The sequence below is a fragment of the Buteo buteo genome, chromosome 11 (genome assembly GCF_964188355.1).
Source record: "Buteo buteo chromosome 11, bButBut1.hap1.1, whole genome shotgun sequence".
NCBI classification, from domain to species: Eukaryota; Metazoa; Chordata; class Aves; order Accipitriformes; family Accipitridae; genus Buteo; species Buteo buteo.
Window position 1 is genome coordinate 8,628,666 of NC_134181.1, and position 15,824 is coordinate 8,644,489.

Below are 15,824 nucleotides of genomic sequence, written 5' to 3' on the forward strand. Positions count from 1 at the left end.
TGCATGCTTCCACAGGCATGGACAAATGCAGAAGAACCATACATACCCGCTAAGTAGGTGAAGTGTGAGGAGTGTATTTCGTCTGTGTATCCTGGAAAGGAGGACAAGGAGGAGGGGAAACTGAGGACAGACTACATTTTCAAGTCCTTGACTTCAAAGCTGAATTTGTAGTTAAGAGGTTTCCAAAGTTCAGCAACTTCATCTGTAAAGAGGTGACTAAGGCCCCACACCTAGCTTTAGTCAATATATGGGATGAAAGGACAGATTATACTTTCAGGTTGCTAATCATACCGAAAGAAAAAAGAAAGTAAAATTTCTGTGACAGACGCACAAGCCATGCCAGAAATCATTAATTAAATAAAACCAAATTCTTCAGGCCCTGTTCAGACAAAGTTTTCACTCACTTTCATTTTCTGTGGGGTTTTCTTTTTCTTTCATTAGTGCATATAAGACATAAAAATTGTTTAATATAGCCCAGAACTGATATGCATTTTGAATCAATTACCTAAAATTTGCAGAAGAATGAAACATGCCTGCAAAAAGACCAAATGGACCTTTTTTTTAAATAACAAAGTCATTTAGGTTGGAAAAGATCCTTAAGATTATTAAGTCCAACCAAATCAGTGACAATTAGTGACACTCCACCTAACCCTGCACTGAGTTCTTTGCTTACCATTGCAGTAGCCAAGTAATGTAAACAGACTATGTTGGTATGCACTTTTCCCTTTCACTTCAGTGCCTGATTCAGCTTCTACTGAAGTTAGTCAGATCTCTTCTATTCTAGAAGTTTAGTCTAGTCCTTGTCCTTAATATTACATTATCTATTTCCTATATTTAAATTAATTTAAAATTTAAGATGTAAATATAATTTAAATTAAAACAGGGACTTAAACTGGGTACTTTGTTAACTTCAAAGTATCAACACTGATTTATAAAACTTTATAATCAAACTATATTTTTAAAAAGTTAGTATCTTCTTTTCATACAGATACAATGCATATTGATGGAATCAGCCCTCATTTTGCTTATCTGAGGGCAGGTTAGAATTTGACATTCAAATGCAACCTCTTTGTTACTTTTCATACCATTAAGCTGTACAGTTATTCAGGAGCCTAACAAATAGTTACTGTGTAATTACCTCTGATCCTCTGTGAATTGAAAGATCCATTTGCAAAACTGGTAAATGCTTGCAATTTTTTGCAGAAGTATCATATTTTATTTGGTGTATATGCATGATATCATCTTGTCTGAATGCACAGATAGATCAAAAGGGCTTGGAAAGGCAAAACTAGATTGGAAAAGCAAAACAACTGCTCAAATGTAGTTTACAGCTGAGAAGAGGGTCTCTTCTGCCATAACCCTGGTTATAACAGAAAATCAAAAGACACTGTTCTGTTTAAATTTAGCCATGCACAATAAGAGAGGAAAAGTTATCTGCCACTGCAGTGTGATTGAGAACCAGGGGCCACGGTGAGTGAGCTGTAATTTTGTCCTTGAGGGAGCAGAGGATGTTGAAACTAATTCATATCCACCTTAGAGCTGGAGGGGAATGGGAAGCACAGGCAGCCCCCACCCCTTCTGCCACCCTCCCAAAACCCAAACAACCCAGAAACGCAAGGGTTCCCAGTTATTATAAATCACTTTGAATGGCAGTCTCCCTTTAATCACAATGTTCGCGTTTTGAAAAATCTATCTTAGTGTCACCACTTCCTATTCATTTTCATGGATGCCAAAAAGAAAATGCTAGAAGGTACAGTAGATACTACATGTACTAGGTAACACATGAGTGCTCATTACACATAACCTACATACTGCAGAAGAGAGCGATCAGACTTCATGAGCTATGCACTAGGAGAGAGAAGGGGGGATATTAAAGCAGGGGGAACAAAGGGATGGGCTGAGGCTTGAAAAGAGTTAGAAGGGGCATCCTAATCAGAAACTGTAGCACCTTTTCAATATTTGAGTAGCAATTACGGGTACTTGTCTCTTGTCAGAAGCTCTGGATGCAAACAGCATGCCCTTAGAGACTGTTCTCCTGCATAGCTAATTTTGACCACAGTGAGCTTTATATTCATTGTGACACATAATCAAGATATATGTGACACATCAATATGAGTAAACAAATACATAATTCAAAATAAATTATTAGTATAGCTGCTTGTGCGGGTTGTATTGGAAGCTGCTATAGTCATGTCAGGTTTATGACAATGAAAACAATTCTGTTTTATTCACAGATCCTAAGTAAATCCTTAAGGGGGAAAAAAAAAAAAGAAAAAAGTACACTGCCAACATCTTTCCACCCACACATCTATCCAGAGACCAAACTGAAACAAATGCTGGCAGAAAACAACCTGTATTTCTGATACAGTGCTGTGTTATTGAACCTTATTGTCTCTAACTAGGATGCAAGTCAGGCTGTAATTTGCAGTTACATCACTTTCAGTAAATGAACTGTGTTATGTATTTCAGTGGTGAATTGTTATGAGTACAAAAATTTAAAATATGGTTAAATACGGTTTAAGTTTTAGCAACTATTAGTAGTACACTTATAAACTATAAAGAAAAGTCTGAAGTTAGTTACATTTTTTTCAAAAATCAATGCAGATTTAAAAAAAAAAATCCCTAGCTTAAAGAATAAGAAATAGCAAAACAGCATTTGTAATCTGTGGAAGTATCTGCAACTAGGAAGCACTATTCTACAGACCCATCATTTTAGCAAAAGTCAGTCTACCAGAACCTTTTGAAAGAAGGTTTTTCCACCTCCTTGTGGCAGCTACCAATAAGGAAAAAAAGAGTTAGAAAAACAGGGAACCACAGAAAGCCATAGGGAACCACATCTTTCTGTTACCTTTATTATATACACTAGCAATAATAAAAGCATGATGAAATGCTACTAGATCTTTACTTCTTGTGGGTCACAGCTCCACAAACCTAATTAGGATTCCAGATTCTCTGAGCCAGTGTAATGCCTTAATTGTGAGGAAGTAATAGGTTTTCATTTCTAAATATAACAATGAGAAAAAATTTCCTGAAAACAGTACAATGCCATTAAGTGACAGAAAAAGATTTGCCTTAAAAATTAAACCGGTGAAAAGGCAGGAAAAAAACTGATTGAAAAAAAGTTTTAAGACACAACAAATGTACCAAGGCATGATTTGCTGCTGTGTTGCTCAATTCCAGCTTAATCAAGGGAGCTGCGCTAGCATAAAACAGTCAGGAATCTGGCCCACACTTTAGAGCAATTATATTGTTAATATGCTAATACATCATGCATATTAAAATATTATAAAATATTGACTTAGATACGCAAGGTCTTATTGTCAATTATAATTAGCTATGAAATTTTATAATGACTAGGAGCAATAATAATAACAATAAGCAGACTGATTGAGGACAACTTGTCTGGAATATTTTGATTTTTTTTATTTCAAATTATTTCATGATTGAAGTAAAATAATTAATAGCTCAAATGAAATCTCTACCTTACTGATAGGCAAAACATCAAAATGCTTTAATAAAAATTTTTCTTAAACAAGGATTTATTATACTAGTATTTAAGTGTCATTATTTTTAGAGCTCATATTCCTTTCTGGGACTGATTTTCTTAACAGTGCAATTTAATTACTCTTATGTTTCCTTCACAGATAAAATATTGCTGGATATGCTGGATTTGAATCACGTTCTAAGAGTTTAGCATCGAACCATTCTTACTTGCATACCTTCAGCAATAAGCAAAAAGATCTCCCTAGCATATCAGTATGTACCCTTAAAATATCCTCTCCTCTGTTTTTTCAGCCAGAAAATACTGTCATTCTTTGCTATCCAGCAACTTTACTAGAAGCTCAAAGCGTGCTGCTCCAAGTAGAGTCTTTATTCTAGAAAGAAATGTGCTTAAAGAAGACTAAACCAACATTCAGCTACAAAACTGTATTCTGACCTACTCTCATGCTTCAGCCTTACAGAAAAAAACAGTCAAAATTTTAAATAGTCACATGCTGCTTAGAAGTAGATGAATTCTGTTTATCAAACCAGATGAATACTACACAGTATGTTCAAGATTAATCATACTTTCTTCAGAAATTCTAATTCAAATGTTCAAAGTGCAGATGGCCAATTGTTAGTTGTTCAGTTTAACAATGCACTCATTTTGCTAATATAATACGTATATTGTCAGTTTAACCATGCCTCCAGTTTTCTCAAAGTAATTAACAAACATACTTCACATGAATTAGTCAAGCATGTTTTCACTAATGACCCTTGTATTCCTTACTTGAATCCTTATCTGTTTGGTGCCCCGGAAAGCCTTATTCCCTTCTAAAACACCACCTAGCATCCTAACCTTTTCTGCTTTAAGCTTTGAGCAGTGTTTTCAATTCTGGTATGTCTGTGAAATCAGGATTTGCAAATCTAGAACTAAGATGTCTATCCTGGCTTTGTAATGCCCTGAAACCAGAAATAAAAGAAGTTAGACTGTTCATGCAAATCTCTATCCTTTTCCTTGGCATAATTATGTTTATTACGTCCTCTGACTCTTTTGCACTGAATTACTCAATGTTTTATTCACAGCTGCCTCACGTGCTTTCCTCTGAAATCAGAGGTTGCTAACTTCTATTCAGCATCCCATACCTGAATTTTAATGCTTGCTCCTGAATTAGAGACCATTTTATATAGGCATTGTTTCATAAGTACACTCCATTCCCATTCATATTTTGTCATAATATGGCCACTCCCATGTTATTATCCATGTGGATCACCTCTCCTGCTATTCTTGAACTGTGAAAAACACTAATGGGAAAGTTTGTGAGATGCCTGAATGCACTTTCATAGCTGAGAACTGCAAACTAGCTTTATGTGATATACCAGCCCTCCACTGACCAATGGCAAACGCTCTGTGACCCATTAGAATCTATGGAGTTCTCTGTAACCCTGTATTTATGTGCAAATAAATAAAAACTACCTTACCAAATTCTGTGTTTCTGTGCAAAAATGATGGATTATCTAGTTTGAGTTCCACTAAGCCAGAGAAAAAAGGATCAAGCAAAAAAGGTTAATATACCTGAGCTTCTCCTGTTTAAACCTCCATAAAGGCTTATTTCCTTCTCTTTCTAAAACTTACTGAAATATACTTAGCCCTAAATTAGAGGTAATTATATGATGCACCAAAGTAACTTCCTAAAGTGTTAGAATTATTGCTAATAATGCCTATAGTCATTTTTACAATAAAAGGCTAAATAGAATTAAATAAATGAAAGCAGGAGCAAAGGTATTCATGGCATTAAAAAGCACATTGTAGCTGAAGGCTTATTCTGAAGAGTAATTATGTCTCTCTTCCTTTTTAATTAGTGTCCTTGTATTTTTTAAAGGAATATACAATATAGATAACTTCAGTAGAGCATGTGCTGGGTGATGATTCAATTACTGTATTTATATTCTTGGTAAACCATAAAGAGTCTTTCTGGCTTTATGCCCTTTCCCATTAGGTGATAAAATTGCCTCATACTTCTTCATTTCTAAAGAATGCAGTTGGTATGGGTAATTACCTTTGTCAGATAGAGCCCACAGTTTTGTCCTTGAGATTCCTATGCTCTATGCCTTGAAAATATTTATTATGGTCAAATCACCATTTACATTTCAAGACCTTGTCTATATTTTCATCTATTGCTTTGACTAACAATTCATGCGAATTTCTACTAGTTGTGGCAGTTCTGGTACTTTGCCAAGTACTGGGGCAGGGGGCTTCACTAGCCACTGATATGCTTATTGTTTGGCAAGTGAAGCTGAATACCAAGAATGGTTTGATAAAGCAGTCAATCAAAATGAAAATAGTAGCTCCATGACTGCAGTGCCTGGAGAATAAGGAAAACAGAAATTCCATTAAACCCCTTCGTTCAGAGATTTAAAACTCGGCTGAAAGCATTGCTCTAGGCTAAAAGAAATATCCTCTCCCAGGCAGTCCTGCACTGGCTTTGGAATTCCCCAGAAGACTGATTTGTTGCATATCTGTGCACGTGATGCACAGAGCGTGAGAAGAGGGAGAAGTTTTGGAAGAGTCGCCTTGTAACCCGACCAACAGAAAAAATGGATGCACGCATCATCTCTGTATTTCCTGATGTGTCTGAAAAGGCTTGAGTCTATACTAATTATAAAAGAACCCATCCATGCTCGAATATGCTCATGGTAGTACCTCACAAATGGTAATTGAGATTCAACCTCAATGAACTCTGAGGAATCCAGTGCTGTACATGGTCATAAGAAGGTTAGGAAGAAAATACAAATCTTGAGTAGCCCACTCAATGTTATGTCAGGTGAAAGAAAGCTTGGAGACTTTCAAGGGATCATCATTTAGTTGTCTTCAAAGTTTATGAGCCATGGTTTCTGTTATTTGCTGGTGTGTTTTTCACAAATCTCAGAGGCTGCCAACTGGAGTATGTTTAGAAGTTTTTTCTTGTTGAAGTCTATGGTACCGTTCAATGAATTTCTACTATGTAATACACATATTCTTGAGAAAAGGATTACCTCACTTTTTAAAAAAAGAATTACAGATAAGCATTGCTAATAGTGAATGCATTATAGTATACTTTTTGTTTTCAAAGAATTCACTAGAATCCTGTATCTCAAGCAGATCTCGGCTACAGTTTAGGAGGGATGAGTATGCAAATATGAGGACAGTCATATTTAATTTGGACGAATGCTGTGCAGTTAAATTATATTACTAATACACTTCTTTCTTGCCTAAGTTAAAACAGTTTCTCTGAGATAAGTCTTTGCTTTTGTTTCAAACTACATTAGTTCTCCATTTATTACTGCCTTTGTTATATCAATTAACCAGCAATGACTGAAGTATAGGGCATTTCCTTAGTATTAATGAGACACACAGTAAGGATGTTAGCGAAATATCTGCAATGTGGCTGTTACAGCCATTAGAAGATGGAAATGGAAATCCATAGAGCTGGAGGCAGAAAGAAGATAGAGTTTAATTATTATATGCCTTATACATGTATGACAATCTGACAGTTTGAATGATCAGTGATTCTGAACTCCATTCAGTATCTGTGCAAACTATAGCAAAAATGTTCTAATAAATAAATCATGGCTATTTGATTTTCTTTTAGTAGCTGAGTAGCATTGACAACACATAACTCAGTAAGTACTGCAAAACCTGTACAAGAAACTGAGAGACTACCGAGGAGGTTAGCCCAGCCTGAACTCTGCTCTGCTTCACTGCCCAGCAAAATTGCTAACCAGTTAATGCAAGCAACACAAGCATGTCAATGTGAACAGTAGTTATAGCTATAATTGTAACTTATACAAACTAAAAAATTTGTGTGTTCAGATGAATGGGAGCACATATGACTATTAGGATCCTGACTTCACTAGATTTTACTGAATGGCAGAAAATTCCATTTCAAAAAAGTACCAAAGGACCAAAGATGTGATGAGCCTTTGTACATACAAAAAAGATGCACCAAAAGAAATGTCTGTAAGTTAATCATTCATTCTTACTGCACTGCATTTCAGGCTCTCAAAGAATACTTGCATATGCCCCCAGATTCCTTTCCTCTTCAGGGCATAGCTCTAGAGAGCCCAAACATAAGAGCAGCATAATCAGCCCCGACTTACAAAGCAAGGCTATATCTATCCCTGTTCCCTCAAGCATCTAACTAAAATAAACCTCCCAACCTTGGCATACAATTTGAAGATCACGTAAGTCTCAACTACACACCAAAACAATGGGAAATCTCATTAGTCCACTGTTTGAAGTCCAGAGCCAGTGACAGAAAACAAAGTTCACCGTTTACATCCATAGACCAAAAGGTATGTTCTCAGGGAAAGGTCATTTTGCCAGGTAGCCTGCTTCCTCTAGCCTGTAATCATCTAGATGTTCCTGCTCCTGACTCATTCAGCAGAGTAAACTTGGATGTATGGCAGTGTAGAAAGAAAATTTAAAGAATCAATTCATAGGTGCAATAACTTTCAATATCCTTTTTGTCATGAGTGTTAATACATATACTTCTGTGAATCCTAAGCCTGTATTTCAGAGGGATCTTTCAAAGAGGTCAAAATTCTTTGTAATATTCTCTTCTCTTAAAAATCCATGCGACAGAATTCATCATCATAGAGGACTCAATACACGACCAGAGAGGAAAAAAGCTGAACAACAAAGAAGCAAAAATTAATTTGACAATATAAGAAAGAAGTATAAGAAATCATACAAAAAGGAATGGAATATTTAAGAGTAGGCAGATCTAAGGGTAGTAGTTGAGAGGATCAAAGCTGCAGAAGGAATTTATCTTCTGTTTTTTCACTAAATTCATGGAAAATGTATAACTGAATTTGAAATACTGAAACTGTCACCTAAATATCACCTCTACCACATTAATCACTTTCAGTCCAGTCTTTTTCACTGATCACTTTTTGCATTGTTTCATCTTTAGTAACCAAAAAAAAAAAGATTCAGACGGATGAGATATTTGAAGAATTATCTCTAGGGGGCATGCAACCAGTATGCAACATAGTTACCGTGATTTAAACAGGAGGCATAAAACTATATGCAACTTATCTACATATTTTGAGATCCAAAACATAAAGAGCAAAAGTTTGGGCAACAGTGTGAGGGAGAGCCACTTGGCAACTTTTCCTTAGTCTGTCTGGTTAGTTTAATCCCCCCCTGCAGACAACTAGAAACTCCTTCACAGATGCTGGAAAGAGTCTGCTAGTGATGGCAAAGTGAAAGGAGGGAAATGCCACCCTCCAAAATGTCTCACTCCGCACAGGTCTCAGAATATGATGCTAATAGTATTTGTCAACAATAGCATGAATCTGTTCTGAATTAGAACTGGCCAGACACTTGCCTACAAATAGGACAAGAAAACGTCCTTCTAAAAATAAAACAAACACCACCCCAAACTGGTCTTTTGCCTGTTAAGTACTCACAGAAAAGAGTCACAGTCTCCACTGACTCATACTTTTGTGTTTCTACTCCTAGTTTTGCTAGACATGAAAGGGTTAAGTTCACATTTTGGGGCACTCAGATTAAAAAGCAGCAGCATGTTTTTATTGCCCACAAACATTCTAAATCTGATTGCTTTCAAAGAGATCAGCCCGTCTGAATCTAAAAATCTTCATCCTCAAGCCAGGTGAAAATGCAGAAGTAGTTACGCTCAATTCAGCCAGACCGGTCTTGTCTTGGAAGATTCCCAACTGAGACAGTGGCTGAAGGATGATACAAAAGAATAACTTTGTCACAGTGACAGAAGAAAACTGCCAAAAATTACCTGTGCTTAAAGCACAAATTTAGCTGCAGGTAACTTACCAGCATGAAGTTCTGAAATAGTGATTTATGTTTTGGCAAAACCTGGTGTTTATCTGTGAAAGTGCTGATAAATCAGGGTATATTTAGGATCTACCATGCTGGAAATTAAGAAGAAAAACCCAGTATCATGGCTTACGATTAGTAAGGAAGCGTAATGGCAATGAAATGGTCTGATCATTGCCCCACATGAATAGAAGTGAGCCTTGAACTGAACCTGGAAAGCAGGTAGCCTAGGAAGAAAAAATTCTCCAGTACGAATGATGCTGACATATTTATTTTTATGGGAGAGATCAGCAGTCCATTAATATTACTGTCAGTGAAAGCATCGTAATGATACACATTGTATTTTCATTTGCTGCTTGTGTCTGCCTCCAACAGATTTCTGTTATTTTATAACAGAAATTTTGCTTATTATTGTGTTGGAAAAAAATCTAAAAATGCCCATTTTACCCTGCTTGACAGTTCTATGAACAAATTTGGTTTCTCAGTGAGGAGTTAAAAAATAATTTCTCTTAAATAAGCAAAGCTAGTAGTCTATGAAATTAAGCTCTTGTTTTATGTAAATGTCAAATAATTGTATTAGGAATGCGAAAATAAGCCATCAGCAGGAACGCAAATGCTTAGAACAAGATTGGCATTATTATTTCCATAGCCAGTCTGATAAGAGGCAATTTTACAATAGTGATAGATGCTGAGGCTCCCATGAAGTCTAATGACAAGGCTGATTTCTTATAAAATTCTTGAGTATATAATTATGTTTTAAAAATCTGAAGATGCAAGAGGCAGACTTGATCCTGATGTGGCTTAGTAAAGTGCACTTCTGTTAACTTTGCTCTGACACACATTTAAGGGAGAACAAAAAATGAATTGCAGGAGTTTCTTGAAAAATTATTCTTTTTATTTTGTTCTTTCTTGACTTTTTGGAGGAAACAAAATGTACAATTTCTTCATGTTACATCTTACTGTTCCAATGTCTGAAAACTTTGGATCACAAACTAATAATTCTGCTTTCCATGCCATTGGTAAATCTCATGTTCTGACATTCCTCATGTCTCGAGAAAATTAGTATGGAAGTTTTATATCTTTGTCCTTTAAAAACATGAAAATTATTAACTGATTTGATATTAACCTGGGCAAAATATGCCCTATGAAACCAGAGCTTACTTTCTTTCCTTATGTAGTTTGATGCCCTATCTCAGCTTGGCTGTTCTGCAAGCAGAAATTATTCTTGCTAATTTATCAAAGTAGTGTTTGCCTGCAAGAGTTAACAGTAATTAACAGGACACTGTTGGCACTACTGCACTACTGGCAATGAAATACACAAATTATTAAGGTAGGTCATAGAAATACAGTTTACAGGGGTTGTAAGCTGAGAGCTTAGTTTATACTCCGACCTATCTTTCTCATTTATATATGCTATTTCAGTTACCTGTCACAGATTCCTAACATGTTTGTTTTTGAAAACAAATACCACAGAAAAATATTGGAGAACAAAAATGGGCCAAATAAACATATTTTATCCTCCCATTCATTATGTTCATAGCTGCAGTATTATGAAACCAAGCATTAAAAGTTCTGTATTATATCCTTTAAAAAAGATACTCTGGGGGAAAAGCAAGCATTAACACCACCCTATTTTCTACAAGCTAGAATTAGCAGCACTGATCATCAGGCTCTGAAGGCAAATATTCTTATAACAATGTGTCAAGTGTGTATGCACATATGGGAATTACGCATATACATTGATTGTAGAACAAATATGTCAGCAGAAACATTTTCATAGTTTTTGTTTCAGTTAAGACAAAGACATGGGATGGCAGACCTATGTTCTAAATCTGTTCTTTTGCTGCAATATGTTTGTCAAATACGTAGTCTAAAATACAGTGTGAATATTAATAATAAATTATATTGTCACATGTGATCTTGTCAGCAGTGCTTGCAATTCCAAATTAATCAAGAATTCTTCTTGATTAAAAATCTAGGACCCATATTGCCTGACAGGGTGACACTCCTGGCTCCCAATGACTTAGATGTAGAGATAAGTCACAATAGTTTTGTGGATCTGAACAATCCACGTTCGTGTCTATACCTGTATATGAGTAAATTTATTCATATGTAACAAATAGGACTACTTTCATGCAATATTACCCATGTGCTTAATCATTTATGGTACTGAAACATGATATCACTCAGCATTAAGAACTTCTGGGTTGAGTCTACAATATACTTCTACAATAGCAAAACTTTATTTTTTCTGTCTTAATATAACTAAATAAATATAAGGCTTTAGTTTGCGATTTTTTTTAAACAATTTTTAACATTTACTCTATATACCCTGTCCAAATGTACTTATGTATCTCTTCAAAATATATACTGCTGCACTGACTAAAAAAAATGCAGTTTTGAAAACTAAAAGAAATGGAACTTCAGCAAAAACTTTTCTTTCAAAAATTCTGTAATTTAAAAATCCAATGTGTTTTACTTTTTACTGAACTATATACCATTTCTACTGCACACACCATTAAAATTAATTATAAAACCAACAGAACTAAAAGTCAGTATACACAAATACTTACTAGTTTCAGTAGCTACAATAGTTATGTTGTGCCACATATTTGTTTCTCTGTCCAGTGGTGTTGCCAAAGTTATTTTCCCATCTTCTGCATTAATGTTGAACTGTCTCTCAAGGTCAGTATGCCGATCAATGGAAAACCTACAAAACAGACATCCCTGTAATCTACTTAATGAAGTTGGTGTAATCCATACAATCACAAGACAATTTAGGGAGCCCTCTGAGAGCTGCAGTTTTACAGCCAAATGGATTAAGAAGCTCGATAGCATAATAATTTATAAGACAAAATGACAAACTGAGACTAAAAAACCTTAATAATTATTGCCCAAGGAGTAATTAGCTGTATACCCAGTGTGAAGGTCATAAAATGCCCTCAGGTTCACTGGGTAACATCTTTGAAAAACGGTGCTGATCAAGAGTTAATTACACAATCCATCACATTTATCAGACAGTTTCTATGGTATTTCACAGTAACTGATGATAATTTCGACTTCATGGTGGACTCCATGGTTATTTTAAAAAGGGCTGAATAATATTATTTTACCAATAAATTTCAGATTAATGAAGCATGAACTATTCACCAAGCATATTATTTGGTTATGGTTCAAGCAGCTCCATGGGCAGAACGCACTTAGTGAATCACCACTTTCCTATAAAACACTTCAAACACTGAAGGACTGATTGTTTTATGGATTGACATCACGGATTTTTAACAAAACAAGTTTCATCTGACAAGTAGTCAGACTTTCCACATGTGAATGTCCAGGTAAATTATGCAGCCGAAACAGAGCTAGCTTGACAACAAGAATGAGCTGCAGTAGATTGCTCCAATGGTGCATTAAGCAGGATGATGATTTAAAGCTCAGAACAGGATCTCCAGGAAAGCTTTTATGTTTGTCCATTTTCACAGAATTATTTCATGAATGTATTATTCGCAAAAAGAAACTAAATCACAAAATTAAGCCTTCCAATTTTTTGACAGGAAAGGTACGAAATGAGAGAGTTTAGTGATAAACTATTGATATGGTTCAACAAAAATTGACTTCAAGGGGTTTTACTGAATCCTAATTGTGGATTTATATAAAAGCCTTTTAAGCCATTGTGTCTATGTATTACAGAACCTAACAGCATGCACTGACAATTTTTACATCTGTTCTGCATTATATCTAGGCACAATAGGGTGAGTTGGGATACCGTATCAGACTGGATTACATTATATAGTGGTCAGAAAAGTGACTCAGACTGTCAGTTTCTCATTACATTTCTACTTTTTGCAAATACACTTTTAAATTCACTGATAAAAGAACAACAGCATATTTTGCTACAGTGACAATGGCACACTCATCTGAAAATCAGTTATTCCATTCGGTTTTATGCTTTATCATAAGCACTTTACAAAAGAAGTTCTGATTGAGAAGTTCCTTTATATGCTACAATAAACATATTCTGATGAACTCAAACCCATTCCAGCATAATATAATTGATTTCTATAGACATAGCATTAGGATCTGATTTCAAACCTTAGGATTATGGCATTCATCTTTTTTTATTTCAGTGTCAGATACAGTTCACTTTCAAAAAATTAGTTCTCAATTATGAAAATTTATCAAAATCTTAAAGTTTAAATGTTTAAAGACTGTATTACTGAAGAGCAAGGCTAGCATGATCACACTGGTAAGGTACTTAACTAATGGACTTAAGAGTGAAAACCCCTGTTTAACTAGGAAATGGGATTTGTTAGACATTTAAGTTCTCTGTTTTTAAGCTCTGAGAAGAACTAGTTTTACTCACTTAAAAATGAGTAGTTTAGTTAAGAAGAGTACCAGGAAAAAAATATGAGGTAAAATTCCAAATATATGTGCCTAAAGCTAGGCACATGCATCTATATTTGGATATTTAAGTAAACTGATTTTCTAGTGAGCTTCACATTCTCAGTTCTCAATGGTTTAACAGGAATTGTGCTATCCTCAGCATTTCTGAAAATTAGGTCACTTGTGTGGAAGAATAAAGCTGTAGGTGCCTAACTTAAGGCAATCATTTTTAAAAATGTTTCTTAACCTTATTTTGATGTGTCCCTAGTTCCAATTAAAGTATTAGAAATAAAATTCTGGTACTAGTGAAGTCAGTAAAAAATATCTTACAGACTTTCACAGGTTTAAGATTTCACCCAAGAAAATACAAGACAGACAGCAATCAAAACTTTTTTTAAGATGTCATCACTTAAAACTAACTTTTAATTCTTGATGTTTATGTAGTGATGCAGAAAAAATTCTTCTGATATCAAACATTTATGAAATTTTTACAGTCCGTAAATGAAATAAAATATGAAATGCTTATATGCTATTTAATGTTTAGTTAACCTGGGCTTGACATAAATTCCATTGAGATAAGACACAGCTTTTCTCTAAGGATCAATCCTTTTTTAAACTTCCATTCACAGTTTTCCTGCAGTGCATTTTTTCAAGTTATAAAACTGGGAGTGTAACATCTGTAAGTTTATTATATTGCATTTCATCTCATCCCAACAGTATTTAGTCACAATGCAAAACCAGCATTCAAAATGAAACATTAACATAAGTTACATGGCTTTACAAGAGTACAAAGAGGTAAAACCCTCTCCTGATTTTAATTTGATAAATATTTGGTACAAAAATAAAAAATTCAATCTGCAGTGTCATAAACCTGGGAAAACTAATAGTACATTTGCAGTTGCCTTTTCATGATAATGGTATTGTAACTCTTTTTAATGGGAATGCATTGTCAGATCCATAAGCTATACATAAAACATACACTTCTCTAAAAATGAGAAAATAATATCTTGGGAAATAATATCTTTTGAAATTGCCATAAACCCAACACAGGTTACTGGGAAGTTTTGGTTAGTTTACGGTTCTGCTATGGCAATTATAGGAACAACCCCATAGTGGTTTAACAGAAGACTTAAAATGATTCTCAGTCCTGCTCCTGCTCTACTGCTATTGCTGTTATGGCTTAATTTGATCTATTCCTTATTTGCACCAATGTAAATAAGGGCAGAAATCCTTTTTTGCTGCACCTGCTGAGATTTGAATCACAGTACGGATACCTCATCAGTGGTAAATCACCATTGTTTATTAATGCCAGGCAGATTGGACATGCTACTTAGTGACAGATAAACAGCTGTACCATTAGGGAGGCAGAAAATATCGTGTCTAGGTTTTTAAGGCCTGCTGTGAATTAAGAAAATGATCAACTGCTGCCAAAGATGAAATCTCTGTCGATATGAATGGGGAAAACCTGCCACAGTGAAGCTTATCTCTCCGCAGAGAAAGACACTGAAGGGCAGTGATTTATAGGAGGGCAGATACAGTATAGGGAGAAAGAGTATTACTCATGCTTTTTTTCTATGCATTTGGATCATGCTTTATCCAAGATGATTTACTGCAGATAAATAGGCTATGGTTAAGAGAAACATGAAATAAGTACTACTGGAATCAATAGATTTGTATGCTAAATAGATAATGATTTTATATATATACATATTTTTACACACACACATACTATAAGCCAAAATGTACCACCCTTACTAAATAAAGTACAGTAAAGCTTTACAACTAGCTTAGCTGAATTCACTGCGTCCCTTTTCCAAGAGATGCATGTGGTCTAGATGTGGTAAGATGTGAGCCACTGATGCATGCTTCTGAAATGACTAGGCTAGAATAAGACAAACTACTGACCATGTTTACAATTACTAGCCAAATTTGTAAATCCTTTTAACCATCAGGCTTAAAAGTGAGCGAGGCCCTTAAGCAACACGCACAGAGGAATAGCAAATAAAGATAAAAGAGAAATTTTGCTGTCTATTTTAAAAACACTGGGTTATGAAAGACGTTATATAGTTAGACTAACCTAACAACTGTTATGAAGAGATAGTTCATATTCATTGGAGAAACAGATAAT

General features: G+C 35.1%; 1 protein-coding gene across 2 annotated transcripts in view; it reads right to left on the bottom strand.

Annotated features, from left to right (window-relative positions):
• Positions 1-15,824, bottom strand: part of CDH8 (cadherin 8) — a 151,559-nt gene that overhangs the window by 39,526 nt on the left and 96,209 nt on the right. For both annotated transcript variants that reach the window (XM_075039990.1, XM_075039991.1), the window contains one exon: positions 11,890-12,026. In XM_075039990.1, coding sequence (XP_074896091.1) covers positions 11,890-12,026 — 137 coding nt within the window. The remainder of the gene's footprint in view (positions 1-11,889; positions 12,027-15,824) is intronic.